Genomic DNA, 21,422 nt, shown 5'->3' on the forward strand with positions numbered 1-21,422 from the left:
CACGTGATCCGCACACCTCAGCCTCCCAAAGTGCTGGGGTTACAGGCATGAGCCACTGCATCCGGCCCTTTGGTTGACTTTTTAATTTTTTTTTTTTTTTTTTCTGATTGTTATTTTGAGTTCTTTGTATATTTTGGGTAAAAGTCCTTTATCAGATATAATATGCAGATGTTTTCTTCTACTCTGTGTCTTATCTTTTCATTCCCTTAACCATGTATTTCACAGAGCAAGTGCTTTTAACACTAATGACATCCAGCTTATCAGTTTTTTTCTTTCATGAATCATGCTTTTGGTGTTGTAGCTAAAAACTTATTGCCAAACTGAAGGTCACCTACATTTTTCTCCTATTTTATTCTAGAAGGTTTATAGTTTTCTGTCTTACATTTATGTCTGTGATCCATTTTATTTATTTATTTATTATTTATTTATTTTTTTGAGATAGAGCCTTGCTGTGTCGCCCAGGCTGGAATGCAATGGTGCGATCTCGACTCCCTGCAACCTCCGCCTCCTGGGTTCAAACAATTCTCCTTGCTCAGCCTCCTGAGTAGCTGGGATTACAGGCATGTGCCACTACACCCAGCTAATTTTTGTATTTTTAGTAGAGCCAGGATTTTCCCATGTTGGCCAGGCTGGTCTCGAACTCCTGACCTCAGGTGATCCGCCCACCTCGGCCTCCCAAAATGCTGGGATAACAGACGTGAGCCACTGCTCCAGGCTGAGTTAATTTTTATGAAAACTGTAATGTCAGTATATAGATTCATTTCTCTCTTTTTTGTATGTGGCTATCTAGCTTTTCCAGGATCATTTGTTGAAAAGATTTTCTCTTCTCCATCAAATTCTAACTTGATTTTAACTGTCAAAAGAATAAAGAGAACAGGCTGGATGCAGTGGCTCATCCTTGTAATCCCAGCATTTTGGGAGGCCGAGGTGGGAGGACTGTTTAAGCCCAGGAGTTCAAGACCAGCCTGAGCAATATAGTGAGACCCCTGTCTCTAAAAAAAAAAAATTTTTTTTAATGTAAAACAAATTAGCCAGATGTGGTAGCATGCACCTGTATTCCCAGCTACTTGGGAGGCTGAGGCGGGAGGACTGCTTGAGCCCAGGAGGTTGAGGCTGCAGTGAACTGAGATCATGCCACTGCACCACACTCCAGCCTGGGCAAGAGTGAGAACCTGTTTAAAAATAAAAGAATAAAGAAAACAGAAATCCACTGTTACTGCGTTGACTAGTGGAATAGTAGGTATGATTTAGTCAGCACAACAGACCTGTTCAGCAGTCTCTGAGAAGAGGGAGCCTTCATTGAGTGTGGCAGTTACTGTGCAGGCGAGAAAACAGAGGCAGCTCCTTCCTTCTCCCCTTTCTGTGCCACTCTACTAGACAGCGTAGACAGCGTATGGTAAGAAGGTGTGAACAAAACATTATGAGAAGACAAAAAGTGCAACTTTTTTTTTTTTTTGAGACGAACTCTCTCACCATCACCTGGGCTGGAGTGCAGTGGCACAATCTTGGCTCACCGCAACCTCCGCCTCCCAGATTCAAGCAATTCTCCTGTCTCAGCCTCCTGAGTAGCTGAGATTACAGACGCCCAGCTAATTTTAAGGACGACTTTTAAATCAGTAAGATTGGGAAATTTTTCACAGAAAAGGTAACTTTGGAACTGAGACTTAAAGAGTAAGTGGGATTTTACCAAAGGTATTCTGGATAAAAGGAATAGCATTTAACATGGCTCAGTGGCATAAGAGAGTATGATGTAATCGGAGACCGCTGGTTGGTTATTTGTGGTTGAAGTAGGCAGTTCCAGGGCGTCAACGACAGGAAACAGACAAAGTGATGTGTTGGGGTCAGGTTGGAAGGCATCCACCAGCTTAAGAATTTAGGCTTTCCAGCCGGCCGCGGTGGCTCAAGCCTGTAATCCCAGCACTTTGGGAGGCCGAGACAGGCGGATCACGAGGTCAGGAGATCGAGACCATCCTGGCTAACACGGTGAAACCCCGTCTCTACTAAAAATACAAAAAATTAGCCGGGCGAGGTGGCCGGCGCCTGTGGTCCCAGCTACTCGGGAGGCTGAGGCAGGAGAATGGCGTGAACCCGGGAGACGGAGGTTGCAGTGAGCTGAGATCCAGCCACTGCACTCCAGCCTGGGCGACAGAGCAAGACTCCGTCTCAAAAAAAAAAAAAAAAAAAAAAGAATTTAGGCTTTCCCTTTGACCATGGTGAATAATGGAAACGGAACGTTTGAAGCAGGGTAGCTGGGTGGATGACATGATTAGATCTGTGTTTTGGAAGAATAATTTTGCTGCAGGAGGGGCTGCAGAGGGTAGAGCCAAGGAAGGGAAACAGCTGGAATGCTAGCCCAAGAGAGAGATGACAGAGAATACATTATGAAATTAACAATAAGAATAAAGACTTGAAGGCTGGGCGTGGTGGCTCATGCCTGTAATCCCAGCACTTTGGGAGGCTGAGGTGGGTGGGTCACTTGAGGTCAGGAACTCAGTACGAGCCTGGCCAACATGGTGAAACCCCATCTCTACTAAAAATACAAAACATAGCCTGGCATGGTGGCACGTGCCTGTAGTCTCAGCCACTTCGGAGGCTGAGGCAGAAGAATCACTTGAACCTGGGAAGCAGACGTTGCCAAGAGCCAAGATCGTGCCACTGCATTCCAACCTGGGTGACAGAGTGAGATTCTATCTTAAAAAAAAAAAAAAAAAAAAAATGTCTTGAAGACAAATTCGGGATACCTTCACAGGATAAAATCAAATTACAATATTTGACTGCCTGGCAATGGTTTAATTTGCTTACATTTAAAATAATCAGCATCTAGAATTAATGCCATAACATTCCAAGGAAAGTATTAGTGAATTCAGGAAGATGGGGGGAGTAGAGGAAGTGATTTATCTAAATGTTCTCTCTTTCCTGAACACCACTCATTCCCTGAAACATACAAATATGTCTACATCATGGCCACCGTCTCAGAAAATTCTTGTTTGCTTTGTTCCATGGAGAGAGGAGCTTTCTGTTTACATCAGATCACAGCACCATGTATTTCTCTTTCATAGCACTTACCCATTATGCTTCTATATTAATGTGAAGAATTACGGGATTATCATTAGTCACTAATGTTTGTCTCTCCCACTATACTAAAAGTTCCATGATGGCAGGAATTCTTACCTGTTATTGTTCATTTTATCTCCAGTACCTAATACACGGTAGATGTGCAATAAATAAATGGATGGATGGAAGGATATGGATGAATGAAATGGCTAAGTGGGTTTTGTTTGTTTGTTTGTTTTTGACAGAGTCTTGCGCTGCTGCCCAGGCTGGAGTGCAGTAAGGCAATCTCGGCTTACTGCCTCCTCCCCTGAGGTTTAAGTGATTCTCCTGCCTCAGCCTCCTGAGTAGCTGGAATTACAGGCATGTGCCACCACGCCTGGCTAATTCTTGTATTTTTAGTAGAGACAGGGTTTCACCATGACAGGCCAGGCTGATCCCAAACTCCTGACCTCGGGTGATTCACCCGCCTCGGCCTCCCAAAGTGCTGGGATTACAGGTGTAAGCCGCCTCACCCAGCCACTAAGTGGGTTCTGATCATGCTATTGTGTGATTTTGTTGTTGTTGTTGTTATATCTTTTAAGATCTATCTAAAAATCAGTGATTCTTAAGATTGGCTGATCATTAGAATCTCCTAGGCAACTTAAAAATATACAGATTCCTGTTTTTCTTTACCACTGAGTCCTGACTGTGGTTATTTTGAAAATGCTACCATAGTACATTTCTGATGATGAACAAGGATTAAGAAACACCAGCTAACAGTGTCCTACGAATATCCATTTACTTTTCTTTTGTGTAGTGCTGTGTTCATGTCTGTTAGAGCACTTAACTCATTGTATTGTAATTACTTATGTCTGTTTTCTATTAAACTGTAAGCTACATTAGTGTAGAGTCCATTTCCTAGTTTTCTTTTGTTTGTAAAGCAAAACCCAGGGCCACTCAAACAAGGAGTTGGCTCAACTGGCAGCCTGAATAGTTTGCACCAGGTTAAGAGATAGCATCTCATTCTTGTCTGGGTGCCGTAGCTCAAGCCTGTAATCCCAGCACTTTGGGAGGCTGAGACGGGCGGATCACTTGAGGTCAGGAGTTCAAGACCAGCCTGGCCAACATGGCGAAAATCCCTACTCTACTGAAAATACAAAAATCAGCCCGGTGTGGTGGCGTGTGTCTGTAATCCCAGCTATTTGGGAGGCTGAGGCAGGAGAATTGCTTGAACCTGGGAGACAGAGGTTGCGGTGAGTCAAGATGGTACCTCTGCACTCCAGCCTGGGTGACAGAGTGAAACTCCATCTCAAAAAAAAAAAAAAAAATCAGCCAGGTGTGGTGGCACGCACCTGTAATCCCAGCTATTCAGGAGGCTGAGGCAGGAGAATCGCTTGAGCCCGGGAGGTGGAGGTTACGGTGAGCCGAGATCGTGCCACTGCACCCCAGCCTGGGCAACAGAGTTGGACTTCATCTCAAAGAGAGAGAGAGAGAGATAGTATCTCATTCTAAATAATGATAAAGCCTCCCACTGGGGGAACATTTTGGATCTATCAAATGCTTATGATTATTGTATTAGTGAGAAACAAAAGTAAGGAGACAAGTTCCAAATGGAGGCTTCTTTTTACTTGCTTTGGTCTCACAAACCCATTCAGCTATGCCGGAGCATCATATTATTACATGATATAGGGATGAGCAATAACAAGGAGACAGTTGTTTTTCTCCCATCTTTATCTACCAATTTGCATTCATGAAGGATTGAGTAACTTTTATTCTTCTACCATTAAGGAAGAAAAACAGAAAAAGAAAATGGCTGTAAAGTTGGAACTAGCAAAATTTCTTCAAGAAACCATGACAGAAATGGCAAGGAGGAACAGAGCCAAGATGGGCGATGCCTCTACACAGCTGTCATCCTATGTGAAGCAGGTGTCCATCTTTTATGTAATGCCAAACAACTTCAGGGTTGGGAGTTATATGAAAAACACATGTCATCATGGATTTCCCAAACTTCACCATCTTTGAAATTGCAAATATCTAAATTATGAACGTACAATATTGTAAACATTTAATATTATAAACATTGATAGTAGTTTGCAGAAAAGCCTGTCTTAAGTAATGAGCATGTTGAAGACATTGATAACTTCTTGGAAAGAACAGTAGATTTAGAGTCAAACTTCCGAACTCCTGATTTTTCAGCTGATGTAGTTTGACTTCGGATGGATATCTTTTCTTTATACCATGAGACCCATTTCCAGATGTCAGACAGAGTCCCATAAATGCTTTGGTGTCTCTTTCAAATAGCCTATTGGGAAAGTTAAATTAAGTAGGAAACACATTTTTAATTGGCCTCTTTGTCCCACTGCGTAGGTCCAGACAGGCCACAAGCCCAGCACAAAGGAGATAGTTCGCTTCTCCAAACTATTTGAGGACCAGCTGGCCCTGGAACACTTAGATCGCCCTCAGCTGGTTGCCCTTTGCAAACTGCTAGAAATGCAGACGTTTGGAACCAACAACCTGCTCCGCTTTCAGCTCCTGATGAAACTGAAGTCTATAAAAGCAGATGATGAAGTAAGAGCTTAACCATAGCTCTAGGGAATTAGCAAGTTTTTGGGAGATACCTTAGGGTGCCTGTGGGACGAACTGTGCAGTATTGTTTTTGTTTTTGAGACGAAGTCTTGCTCTGTTGCCCAGGCTGCAGTGGCGCAATCCTGGCTTATTGCAACCTCTGCCTTCCGGGTTCAAGTGATTCTCCCACCTCAGCCTCCCAAGTAGCTGGGATTACAGGCATGCACCACCACACCCAGCTAATTTTTCTATTTTTAGTAGAGATGGGGCTTCACCATGTTGGCCAGGCTGGTCTCAAACTCCTGACCTCAAGTGATCTGCTTGCCTCAGCCTCCCAAAGTGCTGGGATGACAGGTGTGAGCCACCACGCCTGGGTAGAAGTGCAGTATTTTCCGTTGGGTCTGGTCATGTTGGGTTCTGACAAAATGAGTGGTTTAAACAACCATTACCATGACAACTTGAACCTTGATTACTCATTTGAGGGGTTGTCATCCCCTTACCCATTTATTGAGAAGGCCATCATAAGCAGTTAGTAATTTGGATGTCTTAGCTGGGACTCATCTAAAGCAGTTAGGACCTGCTGGAAAGGAAATAGCAGCTCAGTAGATTCCTGACAAAGCTCTGCTCCCACACTTGTGCTCTCATACCGGGAAGCTGGTGCCAAAGTCAATATTCTGCTGGGCACATTGGCCTGCCAAGAAGGGGCAGTTGGCTTGGTATGCAAAACTTAATGCTGGGAGGAAAAGCAGAGCCTCAACACCTTGTAGAAGAAAGGCACCCTTGGACTATAACTACTAATTAGGCTTTTTGAAAAAATGGAAGGAATGTTTCTTGACTCAGAATCAGCTGCTTTATAAGCATTCCGCCTGGGGGAGCAGGTTTCCCAGAACTGAGAAAGCATGATCCCTTTGGCCCCATTTAGATTTCAGTTGTTGCTCTTAGAGCTTTGCAATAAACAATACTGGTTCCAGAGATACCACAGTTTTGGGTTACGCCAAGCAGAAACTGTGTTATTTACTGAGGGAGTTTTGTGGATCAGTGTGTCAGGGCCATTTCTGGGGGTGGTGGGGGGACAGCAGGGGAAAACACTACAGTGACATGCAGCAAATGGTACATTGTGAGCTTTTCAAGTGAACTACTTTTTTCTAATGAACCATAAAGCTGCCACGGAAGAGAAAAGTAGATATGTCACAACCAGACAAAATGCAGATCAAGAGGGGAAATAATTACTCTGATGACAGAATGTTGGGGAGGAGTTGTGTAAATATCCCTAATATTGCTAATACCTGTTGGCAGGATTCCCGTTATTTCAACTGCCACCTCCCTATGCCTTTGCTGCAGCAGCCAGTGCAAGGTACAAAGTGTCCAAGCCTCCGATTCTGTTTCCACTGATTTACTGGAATTTAGGGATTACATAAAATTGGAATCAAAAGCTCCATCCCTTACATTTCTTTCAGATAATTGCCAAGGAAGGGGTGAGGGCATTGAGTGTATCCGAACTACAGTCCGCCTGTAGGGCCCGAGGGATGAGATCACTGGGTCTCACGGAGGAACAACTGCGACAACAGCTCACAGAGGCAAGTAGCAGCACCCCTCCGGGGTCCTCTTCCCTAGAACTCTCTTCTACAATATGCAGACCTCCTTATGTGATTTCTCCTTTGCAAGTGAACCGTCTTACCTAATTTGCCTTATTTCATTGAGCTGTGGGATGTTGAAGAACTAGGTTGATTTTTGACTTTGATTGGGATCTCTTATCAGTTTTCCATTGCTGCCTACGAAATGACCATGAACTTAGTGGCTTAAAACAACACTGGTATATTAGCTCACAGTTGGTAGGTCAGAAGTGCAGGCTGTCTTCCTTTGGAGGCTGTGGGAAACGACTTGCTTCCAAGTTCATTCAGTTGTTGGCTGAACCTAGTTCCTTGCAGCTGTCGGACTGTCTTTGTTTCCCGGCTGGCTGTGAGCCCAGGGCTACTCTCAGCATCTAGTGGCCACCTGTATTCCTTGCCTCTTGGCCTCCTTCATCTGCAAAGCCAACATCAGAGAACTTCTCATATGCCAGAGCTTCCTTGTGCTTGAAATCTCCAATTTCCCCTGTGTTTGACCTCTAGCCCCAGACTGAAGGTCTCATGTGATTGGTGAGGCCCATCCAAAGAGTCTCCCTATCTTAAGGTCAACCGACTTGGGACCTCAGTTACACCTGTAGAATCCCTTCACACAGCACCTAGAATACTGTTGAATAACTAGGAGAGAGTGTGGGTGCTGCAGGGACAAGGTGTCTTGGAGCCACCTTAGAATTTTGACCTACTCCACGTAGTGTAAAGGGTCCTGGCAAAAATTTCAGTTTAAGGCCTGTTATCTGTGTGAATCTGTCTGGAGGTCCCCACTTTGCCTGGTGGCCCACCTGGGGCTGCTTTTCAATTAGTGCCCCAAACCAACACACGCTGTGTTAACCCATGTTTAATATTTTTCCTCAGATAGCATATTTGTACTTTAAGAGCATCCATGCTTTAAAACAAAGGAGTAACTCCTATTACATTTCATTCCCATCATTGTAAAAAAATGCCATGAAGAGTGCGCAGATAATCTCAGGATACCAGCCATGGCTTGGAAACCGTGTTAGGTCACTTTTTCCTCTCGTATGTCGGACCAGCTCTGGTTGGAAGACAGCACATTGTAGAGAAAGATCCTTAAAATCATGTATTTCTTGAACGTTGGCTATGACATGGTCACTGCACAAGCTTTCTGAATATTTATTTATGTTACTTTTTGAATTTTATCTTTTGTGCATATATTACTGATCTTAAGAAGACAGGGTTTCACTCTGTCACCCAGGCTGGAATGCAGTGGCATTAACACAGGCCACTGCAGGCTCAAACTCCTGGGCTCAAGCACCTCAGCCTCCCTAGCTGGGACCACGGGCATGTACCACTATACCCAGATAATTAGAAATTTTTTTGTGGAGACAGAGTCGCCCTGTGTTGCTCAGCCTGTGATTTATTCTTTCACATTATCTACACTTTGTCCAGGAGAAGATACTTGACTGGGTTGACAGTTCAATTGAATTCTCCGAGAGTGATTCCACCATAGTGAAGGAGTCGGCAGGGTACCCTCTCAGTGCAGAAGCCAGGGCTGGGCCCCTGTCCGTGTTCTGCCGTTACTCATCACCTGAGCGGCTTGGCGGAAGGTGTCAGCGAGGGAGGCGGCACATCACCGCGGATCACTCCAGCTCTGGCGTTCTGTGATTCTCACGTGTTGTTCCCCTCCTGTTCTCCAGTGGCAGGACCTCCACCTGAAGGAGAACGTCCCTCCTTCCCTTTTGCTCCTGTCCCGCACCTTCTACCTGATAGATGTGAAGCCCAAGCCTATTGAGATACCACTCAGCGGGGAGGTGAGTAACTGGGCTCATGGGCACCCTCAATGTCCATCCAGCTGAGGCCTCTCCATAAACACTTGGTGTACTCCTGCAGTCAGAACAGGCATTTCTTTTGGCCTTTTGGAATTTGGCCCAACTGGCTTTACGTTTTAAAAATTCCTGAAAAACCAACCAACCACAACAAAACAAAGGCCAGGCACAGTGGCTCACGCCTGTAATCTCAGCACTTTGGGAGGCCGAGGTAGGTGGATCACCTGAGGTCAGGAGTTCAAAACCAGCCTGACCAACATGGTGAAACCCCGTCTCTACTAAACATACAAAAAATAGCAGGGCATGGTGGCGGGCACATGTAATCCCAGCTACTTGGGAGGCTGAGGCAGTATTGCTTGAACCTGGGAGGCGGAGGTTGCAGTGAGATGAGATCACGCCATTGCACTCCAGCCTGGGCAACAGAATGAGACTCCATCTCAAACAAAACAAACAGAAAACTGAAGCCACTCAGACTACCTGCAGCCTTAAGGCTGCTACTGCCTTTGAGCCCAGTTTGAGAATTTTACTAATAGGTGCAGTTTATTCCTTTTCCTTAACTATCTCATCTTCATTAGCAGACTTGTGTGTGTGGGTGTTTCTGTTGCTTTCTCCTTTTAGACTGAATGTTTGCTGTTCATTTGTCCAGATTCCTATTAGTTTTTAAGCATTGAATAGCTAATCTAGAATGCCCTTCAACTCATTTCCTTAGTCATTTTTCTTCCGGGTGTTGTAGGGAAGAGCATAGGATTGGCCCAGTCACTATAGCATCTTGCTCTGGGCCCATCAGAAAGGGCCTCTCGCTTCTATAGCTGGTGGCTTCCTGTCTGACTCAGAACCCCGCATAAGTAAGAAAGGAAAGACTCTTGTAGAAGATGCTACACTGTGGTTTAGGGGATTAGTCCAAGTACTAAGTGAGGGCCATTTTGTATCTTAATTACGCTGTTGACTCCTTGGACAAGCCAAGGAAAATTATCTGAAGTCCAGTATGAAAACCCAACTTCAGGAAACACCATCTTGCTTTCCTTTTTCATATTTCTAGAGTAATCTGGTTTTGGGATTTGTCCAGGAAAAACTCTAGGGAGACTAGGAGCAGTTTCAGAGTATAGACCATGTTCTAAAAGGCAGGCTAGTGGGTTCTTATTCTATCCAACTCAAGGAACCATTCATGTGAGACAGACCAAAGTCAACAGTCATTCTTAGATTGCTCTCAGGGGCTAGGAAATCTTGGAGGAGCTCACTGTCTCAGCTAAATTTGGGTTCTCAGAATTATTCTAGAGGGCCATCAGCTCTTTCTCCAGACATTGCTTTTCTGGAGTGGGTGAGAAAGGAATTAATGACAAAATGATAAGCTCCTAAGCAATTTATTGGCTTTTTCCCACCCATGTTTTTAAACTTCTATTCTCCATGTATATATACAAAATGAGAACAAGTAGCATGCTAGGTTCTGTGAAGAATAGAGACATCAAATATACTGTAATTTTGGATGTATGTAGCCTTATCCCTCCAAAGTATACAAATAACTTCCAAAGCACAGTGATATGTTTTTCAAATCTAATTCCTAAAGATAGGTTAGCTAGCTATTCTATCACCACCCCCATTCTTATCATAATCTATAATACCACTCCTCTCCCCATCTTCCTTGCATTACAGGAGCTTACCATTTTAGTAAATCAGGCTATTTTATCATTTATTATTAGATACTAAAAATGAAAAAGATGCAACATAGACCAAGTTATATCAATGCTACTAGAAAATAACTGAGACCAGGTGTGGTGGCTCATGCCTGTAATCACAGCACTTTGGGAGGCTGAGGCAGGCGGATCACCTGAGGTCAGGAGTTCAAAACCAGCCTGGTCAACATGGCGAAACACCGTCTCTACTAAAAATACAAAAATTAGTAGCCAGGCATGGTAGTAGGCGCCTGTAATCCCAGCTACTCAGGAGGCTGAGGCAGGGAGAACTGATTGAACCTGCGACGGGGAGGTTGCAGTGAGCCAAGATCGAGCCACTGTACTCCAGCCTTGGTGATAGAGCAAGACTGCATCTCAAAAAAAAAAAAAAAAGAAAAGAAAAAAGAAAAAAAAGAAAAAAAAAATAATTGAGAAATTGCTTTTTTGTTTTTTAGGCTGACAGCAGGACCAGTACCATCAGTGGTTTGCTAATGATTATTTTAAATGCTAGAATCTATCCGAGTGCAACTTTTGTATATAAAGTACTCAAAACCCAAAGAGAAATAATACTAAGTTGCTATGTCAGGGGCATATTTCATGTTACTCATAAAGGGTGGAGCTGGAGGGGGAAGCTAGGGATTTAGTGGAAAGCAAATTGTGCTAAAAAAGGCATTGACTACTATAAAAGTTCCTGGGTTTTAGGAAGAGCAGAAAGCTTATGATACATAAAATGTTTCTCTCCCCAGGCTCCAAAGACTGATATTCTTATGGAATTACCTACTTTCACCGAATCTAAAGAGAACATGGTGGATCTTGCACCTCAACGGAAGGGAACTAAGGTTAGACAGTTACTTTCCATTTGGTTAATTAAAAAGTGAAAATAGCAATGGGTCAATTTCTCCTGTTTTAATCTCCTTAATGAAACTGAAATTCAATACAATAATGTTCCTTAATAAGGAATACTTATTGTACTGTTTGATCTGTTTCTAAGAGGAAGCTTATTATTTGGCTATATGTAATTAGGTTCCAGATTTTGCCTTTTGAATCCTGTGCCAGGATATGAGGTAGCTGTGACAAGTTCCTGGTAGTCAAGGTAGTGGACTGTAGATTAATACAGATTTTGTTTTAAATCAGTAACCCAACTCTTGGTTCTGATGTTTAAGGATGAAGACTTTATACAGCCGCCACCAGTTACATCATCACCCATAACACCATCAACACCTATTTCATTACCTAAAGGATCCATCACTTCTAAAGAAGCTGTAAGTATCTTTAATAAATGAAAAAGAAAAACCCTCTCCCTCCAGTTATCTTTAAGGGTAGTGAGAATCTAGAATTAGTCCTGTTGCAAAACACTGCACAATTCTTCCTGTTGTCCAAACAGGAAATTGTAGGCTGAACTTTAGTCATCTTATAACCACGTTTTTTACTTCAACTATCCAAAAGCAAAAAACCACCAATACAATTGTGGGTCAGACTAAAACATGCTTAGAAGCCAGTTACAATATAGGCAGACCCTTTTTTTCTTATGTGCCAGATGGAAATAGTTTCCATGTGTTGTGTATTTTACACAGGCTTCTGATGTCAGGAAACACTAGCTGGAAAGCAACTTGAATTTCAGGAGAAATGCACGTAAATAAGAAATTATCTATCATCCAGTCTTCCCAATTGGGTGAAGGGATTTGGGGCAAGAGCACAGGGCATGAAGAGTAAACAGTGGGGAGGTTGTGGGAGAGTTGAAGTGGGAAGTGGCTCCTGTGGACCAAAGACACGGCTGGCAGGACAGAGAATCTATTAACACACATATGGGGTAAGCCCAGAAAAGCATCCCAAGGCACACACAGACCTTGTTTTTTGTAAATCTCCTGTATCTTTTATTACCAAGGTGAATTATAATCTCAGATTTGACTTTTGTGGTCTGTCACTATTTTGATTAAGAAAACAAAAATGGGCCGGGCGCGGTGGCTCAAGCCTGTAATCCCAGCACTTTGGGAGGCCGAGACGGGTGGATCACGAGGTCAGGAGATCGAGACCATCCTGGCTAACACAGTGAAACCCAGTCTCTACTAAAAATACAAAAAAAACTAGCCGGGCGAGGTGGCGGGCGCCTGTAAGTCCCAGCTACTCGGGAGGCTGAGGCAGGAGAATGGCATAAACCCAGGAGGCAGAGCTTGCAGTGAGCTGAGATCCGGCCACTGCACTCCAGTCCGGGCGACAGAGCGAGACTCCGCCTCAAAAAAAAAAAAAAAAAAAAAAAGAAAACAAAAATGGCATTCACTCCTTAAGAACTTACACGTCTGTGACTAATGCCTACAATCCTTTTGTTTTTTACGCCTAGACGCTCCAGGCCAAATCACAAATGACAGCCCAGAACAGCAAGGCTAGTTCAAAAGGAGCATAAGGACTACTTGAGGATGGAGCTCACTCTCTCCAGCTTCCGGCCCTCAACAGTGGCATCTGTAAAGGATCTCCCAGCTAAGACACTCTGTCTGGCTTCAGAGAGTGGATCAGTCGTTTAGCCCATGGGGCAGTCCTTTGAGGCCTGGTAACCATTCCAGGTGATGTGAGTAGTGAGACCAAGTTCAGACCCCTTATAAAAATATAATTGCGAAGTCCCATTTCCTCTGTGCCATTGTCACCCCACTCAACTTTGTATAAAGCCCACCCCCCACCATGTTGTTTTTTTAGTTTCATGTGTACGTCCCTTAAGAGGGGAAATTTTTTGCACAATGGAATCAGCTTGGCACCTTAGATACCTCTGTCTCCTATGGCTTGGAATTCTGAGTAAGAACTTGGAAGTTCCAAAAACCATTTTAGGAGCACCTGATTAACTTTCTGAATGATCCACCAGTAGAATCAACACCCTGGAAACAAAGTACCTTATGAGATGGGATGGATATACTCCCCAAAAGATCTTTCTGGATATAATGAAGCTTCTTGGAGAAAATGGGAAGTTAAACAGACTGGCAATCAGAAAGATTTGGCTGCTTCTGACATCCCCCTCTTGGGCCTGCAGAGGCTGCAGCAATCTGCTAGGCAGCCACTCTTCTAGCGCATATGGCTTTCATTAGCCACCATTTTGCTAGAAGCATAATTAAGGGTTTAAGCCTTAATCATTTGTTTGTGTTGGGTGTGTGTGTTTCTGGCCAGTTTGTCTTTCACAAGACTATTTATTAGTCATAGGAGTTGTGAAGGTCTGATATAATCCCTGTGCTACCCAGCAACAAGTATCACATTAGGATATTTATGTTTGGTGTTTTCAGTATTAATAATACTGAAATAATAGACTGCCATGCAGCTGACCAAGGGCTTTCTTCCCTTGGGGAGTGGTTAGAAGGCCAAAGGTATTTCAGCCTGTAGGTGATAAAATTAGATTTACTTGCTGTGGTTAGACAGCAGTCAATTAAAATAAGTAAAACTCAACTGTCCTGTCTGGGATCACCTAAATGAGGAATGTCACCAGCACTTCACAACAAGAATATGTATTCTACAGTGCTTTCTAAACTTCTGCTCCATCAGAGAAGCCCCACCATGTCCCACTAATGAAGCCCAGTTCTTTGGGAATGATGAATCCCTACTGTGCAAATACAGCAGTCATGGATCCTGCCTAGCGAGGTGATTCACAATATATTTTCCCGTTTCAAAAATGACGGGTGTTTTAATTAGTCCACATTTCAGGTGTTAAATGTGGGAAAAGGATTAGCTAAACTTGTTCAATCCTGTTTTAGCTGAATGAGTCATAGGTACTGCTGGGCTGTCCTACAGTTCCTTCTGGCTTTCCCTCCAAGCAGGGTGGGAATGAGCAGTGACTTGGTCAAAAGACCTGGGCCACTTGATACACCTCTCCTCCCACTCTTCTGCTAGCAGCTCAGAGAAGTCAAGGATGTGTCGTTGTTCTCATCACTTGGGGTGCTTGGCTGTTGGGTTCAATGATCCTTACATCTAATCCCAGCTAGTGGTGTTCTGGTAAATCGTTAACCACCAACTCTTTGAGGGGGGAAAGCCCTGATTTATAGCATCTGGTTATTCCAGTGGTATAAATCCTCCCACCATGTTGATTTCAAGCCACTGCCATGGTACCACTGGACAGTGCAGAGCTGGGAGGAGACATGCAGTGTCCCCTGAGAGCCAGCACCACACACCACACTGGTGCTAGCCTCCCGGGGTAATGAGACAGTTACACCTCTAGTTAGCATGTTTATGAAAGAGATCCCTTCTATGTGCGAAGACCTGCATGTGGGGCAGTTACGGTGGAAATGCTCCTGAATACTGCTGAGGGTCCACCTAGAGGGAACCCGCCCAGACCAAGTCTTAGCAGCTGGGTTCTTACTGACCACCCTCTTCTCTGGCTCTCCTCAGCAGAGGGAATGGAAGGCTGTTCCGGCTGCTTCAGAGCTTTCTCCTCTCTGCTCCCTTCTCTATAGATGCAGATGCCTTGGCTCTACCTGCTGCTAATGATCTCACTGGGTATGACTTTAGACTTTTTAATTTTTGAGACAGTCTTGCTGTCACCCAGGCTGGAGTGCAGTGGAGCGATCTTGGCTCACTGCAACGTCCGCCTCCTGGGTTCAAGCAATTCTCCTGCCTCAGTCTCTGGAGTAGCTGGGATTAAAGGCATGCACCACCACACCTGGCTAATTTTTGTATTTTTGTAGAGATGGGATTTCATCATGTTGGCCAGGCTGGTCTGGAACTCCTGACCTCAGGTGATCCGCCTGCCTCAGCCTCCCAAAGTGCTGGGATTACAGGCATGAGCCACCATGCCCAGCCACTTTAGGCATTCTCTAAAACTCAACTGCAGTGATGCTAGATGTGGCCTGTGTCTCACACAGAATTCTGCTACAATAGAGAGGTGGTGGCCACTAACACTTATGGCCTTGCACCTGTGTCATATCTAATTCTATACTTAAATCATTCCAAAACAAGCCATATCAGTGCTGTCCAATTTTTCTGTAATGCCAAATCTAGGCTAAAGAGTTCCCACTCACACCAACACATACTAGCAGGTAGTAGTTGGACCAATGTGACTTGAGAGCTGACTGGTGGTTCACCTAATGCCAACTGAAACTTCAGCTCGCTGGCTCCACCCAGTGGTAGCTAATAAGCACAGCAACCTCATTAACTGAGACAGATTTCCTCCCTCATCTGATGTTCAATCTTACTTACCTAAGATCAATACATTACATTAGCAGGGCCAAGGGACCGATGATCTTCAGCCCATGGCAATTAGAAAAGACGGAAAGGCAGTATTGATTAATGCTGTGGTGATCCCAGCCCTAATCTTTTAACCCTCAGGAAACCAGAGAGACTCTGCCTTGATGGCACAACATCTTCATTAGATAAACTGGATTCCTTTCCTCAGGAGACCCAATCTGGTCCTCTACGTAAAATGGCCATTTCATTTTCTCTCAGGTCAATTTCACTCTCTTTTATGTGACAGCTAGTGCAGTCTTTGGGGAAATTCGTGGGTGATTTGAGTAGTAACAGCAAGGACATCACGGTAATTATGATAGTGCCATATATTTTTCTAGCACCTCTCCCAAGGGCTTATGAAGCCTTTTAGAGTCTTCATCCCTTCCCACAACATTGCTTCAAGGTAGGGCCAAAGCAGAATATCACTGTTTCACAAGGAAAGACACTCCTGTGTGGTCTCAAAGCAAATGCTTTTAAGAGCTAAAAATTCATTTCCCAGCTCTGTTCACCAAATGATGCCCTCTTTAAACATAAATACAAATTGTAATGTTAGCAGGTGCATATTTACAGAGAGAAACAAAGATAATTTTACAATAGTGACCAATACTGTAGCTGCCCAAAAATATCCTAGCTCAGAAATTTAAAGCAGCAATCCCATTTTCCCTACAGAAATGAAAACATACTGAACTTTCTTTTGTATTTAGCAGTAATCCAGCAAAATGTAAGCTTTAATATAGTGACGGAGGAGTGGTAGTTTGAGCCATGAGGTACCGGGGAATCCGCCTGGTGAGGACAATGATGACCAGCAGGTGGCAGAAGTAAATTCCAAGCAGCCAAAAAAACAAAAGCATTCGGAGAATTTTCCCCCCTTCCTGAGGGGTAGGGTGGAGTTTGGACAGGAAGAACTGTAAGAAGCCAAGATCTGCGACAGTCCCAACAAATACAGTCTGGTCACAAGGATACAGGAAGGACGATCTGGGGAGGAATACCAACAAGAAACGAAGCCAGGGACCTGAATGCAGATCTAGCCTCAGGTGACATGTTCTCCTGCACTTACAAGCACCGGCAAAACCAGGCCCACACAGATGGGGCAGACACATGCCTGGGTTCAGTTTCTGCAGACCTTCATCATTTGCTTTCCTTTCTGTTTTCTCTGTCACCCAGGCTGGAGTGCAATGGCACAATCTCGGCTCACTGCAACCTCCGCCTCCCAGGTTCAAGGGATTCTCCTGCCTCAGCCTCCTGTGGAGCTGGGATTACAGGCACGTGGCACCATGCCTGGATAATTTTTGTATTTTCAGTAGAGATGGGGTTTCACTAAGTTGGCCAGGCTGGTCTCTAACTCCTGACCTTAAGTGATCTGCCCATCTCGGCGTCCCAAAGTGCTGGGATTACAGGCGTGAGCAACTGTGCCCTTGGCTTCCTCTTAATCACTTTAGCTCTACCTGGTGGCTATTCCTAGGTAGGTGACCCCTCCCCAGCCCAACCCCACCGGTTTCCTTGGAGGAAACCCTCCATGGTGGTTGGCTGCTGGGCCTTGACTCTCCGCCCCGCGCGTCTAGTGCATGGATGGGGTTCCTGCCCTCGACGCAGACATCTTCTTTTTCTGACTTTCCAAAAGTAGTGGAGAGGCAGGAGGTGCGTCGTGAGGTCTGGGTGCAGGACCTAGGAAGAAGAGGTTACAAGGAACCTGCGCCAGGAGCATGCAGTGCCCTCAGGACAGACCTAGCCCCAGGGCCCGTGGGTATCCCTTCTTTCCAGTGGACATTCCCACCCTTTTCACACAGCCCATAGAAAAATGAAGCAGCAGCAATTTTTATTGAGGGACCTAAACTGAAAATAGGTTTAGAACATAATTTAAAAAAATAAAACAGCAAAAGTAGCAAAAAATATATGACCTTTTTAAAAACATTTTCCTTTTTTTTCTTTTTTCTTTGTTTTTAATATATAGCAACTGATGCCTCCCAGCCACCAGGAGCATCTTACCCGATGGGTAAATCTCTGGTAACGACCCTTTTAAAAAGACATGTAAATATATACTCAGATTTATACACTTTGTGTTTTCTTCATAGCTATGTACAGAGCCCCCAGTTTGGGGCTGGGCCCCAGGGCCACAACACTGCCCCCAACCTGGCCTTCGCCTCACCATCCTCTGGTACCGGGCATTTGGTGAGCAAAGCAAACTAGTATCGGAATTAGTAAGCCACTGGCACCACCTATCTGGAGCAGAGGTCACCTTCGATCAAGGCTCGAAGCACTGACCTCCCTACTGCTGTAGCCCTGAGGACAAGGCACCTGCCCCCAGAGTGCAAGGGGCTTATGGGTGAAGGCGAAACAGACCAAACCGACACGAGAAAGCTCAGGAAGCTCTCACTTGCATGCCTGTTCATCGGCTCACACTCCCCGTCCTCCAGGCAGTGCCTGGTGGCAGGGAGGGGTCTTGGTCCAACATCTGGGAGGGGATGAAGTGGCCGGCAGCAAGGATCTGCCTCTTTGCACCTCTCACCAACAGGTGGAGAGGAGGTGGAGGAAGAGGTGAGCTGAGCAGGGTGAAGGCAGGCCACACAGGAAGGCCCCCGGGAGGCAGCCGGCTCCTGCCAGCAGGAAAGGGGACAGGGATGGACAGGCAGTGGGCCTGGCAGGGACTGTGGGTGAGGGTTACAGCTGACGGTGGAGTCTGGGGAGGACGTGTGGGTGGCAGTCAGCGGCGTTTGAGTCCGCCATTGGCAAGCTGGGCTGGGTGTCGGGGCAGGCAGGGCTCCTCGGGCAGCGGCTCATGAGAGAAGACGGAATCCTCCCCTGAGGAGCATGTAGAGCTCCGGGTGTCGGGAAAGCTCGGGGAGTACTGGTCCAGGGGCATGGACAGGTCCAGGTACTCCTGTGATGGGCGAGAGGAAGCAGTGATGGGCCGGGCCCCTCCTCCCTACTCAGGGAGGTGCATGCACGCAGTGGGGACAGCCTGAGCTCTGGCTCTGGCATGGGCAGCCTTACCTGGTTGGAGGTCAAGGCCACGATGCGGTCCAGGTCTTCCACCAGCTGCTTGAAGGTGGGTCTCTGTGAGGGCACTGCATGCCAGCAGTCCCGCATCATCATGTACCTGCAGCAGGACCGTAAGGTCAGGGAGGAAGGGCCGCCTACTGGAGATGGACACCCTCTCGCCTAGCCCCCTGCCCCTCAAGCCCACTCTTGCCCCAGGGCCTGGCTCAGGGCCTCCGACATCTCCTCGGGCTTACAGCTCGTTGGTGCAGTTACTGGGCTTGTCCATGCGGTGACCTTCCTTCAGCAGCTTGAAAAGCTCCTCCACAGGCACACCAGGGTATGGGGAGCCGCCCAGAGTGAAGATCTCCCACAGGAGCACCCCGAAAGACCATCTGCAAATAAGCGGAGAGCCACGGGGAGTTGGAGCTTCTCCGCCTCCGCTCCTCCAGCACAATCCTCCACCCAGGGCAGTGCCAGGAGACAGAGTGGAGAACAGATCAGCCTTTCAACATCCGGAGCAGAGGAAATGACCACAGACAATGTTTTGTGTTCCTCTCTGGGGTGGAAGGAGGACTCCTCAGTCCAGGGAGAATGCAGGACCCTGCAGTGCTAGAAGCTCTCTATCCCACACCTCCCTGGCAATTGCTGTTACAAACTCACACATCACTCTGGTGGGTGTAGATCCGGTCAAACAATGCCTCGGGCGCCATCCACTTCACAGGCAGTCGACCCTGAAAGCAGCACAGGGGAGGTTGGGGTGGCCCCAGGCAGGGCTGTGAGGGCACAGGTGGGAAGGGACTAGGGGGTGGGTTCTGAGCCCACCCCACTCCTAGCTTCTCAGATGAAACCACCAGCATGGGGCAGCCCTGCTGGCACTCACGTTGGTTGTCTTTTTATAGTAGTCGATGTGGTGAATGTCCCGTGCAAGGCCAAAGTCTGCTATCTTCATCACATTGTCCTCTGTCACCAGGACATTCCTGGCGGCCAGGTCTCGGTGTATGCACTGAGGACAGAGGACGGGAGAGTGGGAAGCGGGGAGGAGAGGGAGCTGGAAGGCTCTGTAGGGGGGGCTGCCACCCATGCAGACTGGCTGACTTGTGTCATAGGACTTCTGCCACACTGCTCTGCCCCCGAACCTCTGCTTTCCCTCCTCTAACGTTCTCTGCCAGCATCAGGCTTCTCATCATAGCAAGCGCTCCTCCCTTCCCTCGCCAAATGCTGGCCCCTTATGCCTCTGCTGGGTCTGCAGCGGTGCGTGCTCCTAGGTCCTGCCTCCCAGCACTGCAAGTCCACATGTGGCTGGGCTCAAACCAAGCCAGCCCTTATACACCAAACACTGCACTCAGCACTCACAGACAGTTTCATTTTACCCTCATAACAATTCTACAACAGGTACTGTTATACTTTATTTTCTTTTGAGAAAGGGCCTTGCTCTGTCGCCCAGGCTGGGGTGCAGTGGTGTGATCATGGCTCAGTGCAGCCTCAAACTCCTGGGCTCAAGCTAGCCTCCCATCTCAGCCTCCCAAGTAGCTTGGACTACCGGCATGCACTACCATACCCAGCTAATTTTTTTTTTTTTTTTAAAGACGGGGTCTCACTATGTTGCCTAACCTGGTCTCAAACTCCTGAGCTCAAGCAATCCTCCCACCTTGGCCACTGCACCCAGCTGGTATTATTCTTATTTTGTATTTGAAGAATTTTAAGATGCTAAGTAGCTGCCTGAGACTACGCAGAAAGTGGCAGTGCACACATCTGACCCTCTATCAGTCTGACCCCAAGGCCACCTGGCTATACTGGTTCTCCTGACTCTGCGGTTCCCAGAGAGCCTAAGACAACACACAGGGTACACACGGCCAGTGCTCAGTGCATCCACAATGCTACCAAAAGATGACAAGTCACAGGCTGGAGGACTGGTGGGGGCTCTGTTCCCACCCTGGCATTACCCAAGGGAGCCTTCAGGTTCCACACCTTCTTGGAGGCCAGATACTCCATGCCTCGGGCCACCTGATAGGCGCAGGACACCAGGTCCTTGGAGGAGAGCTGCTCCTCTGGGTTGTGGCTGGGGTTGTAGCAGTATTCCAGCCCCGGGGGCCTCCGGGCCTGCAGGTACTCCCGCAGGTTGCCCTTGGAGGCATACTCCACGATGACATACAAGGGACCTGCGGGCACAGGAGAGGAGGCCACAGGGCCAGCAGCAGGTGAGCAGGTTTGACTTCACCTCAAAGAAACCCCATCCCCAGCAGCACACCCTGGCCAACCTCTCCTCTCCTGCCTCCTCTTAGGGGACCTGGGAAATCCATTCTACTACCCAAAGAAAATCAGAGAAATAATTACTCCCCACGTAGTCTAGAAAATTCTCAAGCAACACTGGCGTAAGAGCCCCAGTTTGTCTGTTTATTTATTCTGAGATGAAGTCTCGCTCTGTTGCCCAGGCTAGAGTGCAATGGCGCAATTTTTAGCTCACTGCAACCTCCGCCTTCTGGATTCAAGCGATTCTCCTGCCTCAGCCTCCCAAGTAGCTGGGATTATAGGCGTGCACCACAACGCCTGGCTTTTTTTTTGTTTTGGGATGGAGT

General features: G+C 46.4%; 2 protein-coding genes across 11 annotated transcripts in view; one reads left to right on the forward strand and one right to left on the reverse strand.

Annotated features, from left to right (window-relative positions):
- LETM2 (leucine zipper and EF-hand containing transmembrane protein 2) overlaps window positions 1–17,893 on the forward strand; it is a 30,413-nt gene extending 12,520 nt beyond the window's left edge. For 4 of the 6 annotated variants that reach the window (XM_023214539.2, XM_023214540.1, XM_023214538.2 and 1 more), the window contains 7 exons: window positions 4,822–4,959; window positions 5,401–5,601; window positions 7,056–7,175; window positions 8,876–8,989; window positions 11,421–11,513; window positions 11,838–11,936; window positions 13,013–14,321. In XM_023214539.2, the coding sequence (XP_023070307.1) occupies window positions 4,822–4,959; window positions 5,401–5,601; window positions 7,056–7,175; window positions 8,876–8,989; window positions 11,421–11,513; window positions 11,838–11,936; window positions 13,013–13,075 (828 nt within the window). In that variant the 3' untranslated portion in view covers window positions 13,076–14,321. Of the gene's footprint in view, window positions 1–4,821; window positions 4,960–5,400; window positions 5,602–7,055; window positions 7,176–8,875; window positions 8,990–11,420; window positions 11,514–11,837; window positions 11,937–13,012; window positions 14,322–17,818 lie in introns of those variants that run through there. The other 2 variants (XM_023214542.2, XM_023214543.2) reach the window with 2 other exon arrangements.
- The window catches only part of FGFR1 (fibroblast growth factor receptor 1), a 61,391-nt gene continuing 56,051 nt past the window's right edge, over window positions 16,083–21,422 (reverse strand). For 4 of the 5 annotated variants that reach the window (XM_023214532.2, XM_023214530.2, XM_023214533.2 and 1 more), the window contains 6 exons: window positions 20,815–21,005; window positions 19,727–19,849; window positions 19,507–19,577; window positions 19,101–19,238; window positions 18,859–18,964; window positions 16,088–18,745 (listed from right to left, as the gene is read on the reverse strand). In XM_023214532.2, the coding sequence (XP_023070300.1) occupies window positions 18,569–18,745; window positions 18,859–18,964; window positions 19,101–19,238; window positions 19,507–19,577; window positions 19,727–19,849; window positions 20,815–21,005 (806 nt within the window). In that variant the 3' untranslated portion in view covers window positions 16,088–18,568. Of the gene's footprint in view, window positions 18,746–18,858; window positions 18,965–19,100; window positions 19,239–19,506; window positions 19,578–19,726; window positions 19,850–20,814; window positions 21,006–21,422 lie in introns of all 5 variants that reach the window. The other variant, XM_023214529.1, reaches the window with a different exon arrangement.

The sequence above is a fragment of the Piliocolobus tephrosceles genome, chromosome 7 (assembly GCF_002776525.5).
Source record: "Piliocolobus tephrosceles isolate RC106 chromosome 7, ASM277652v3, whole genome shotgun sequence".
Lineage (NCBI taxonomy): Eukaryota > Metazoa > Chordata > Mammalia > Primates > Cercopithecidae > Piliocolobus > Piliocolobus tephrosceles.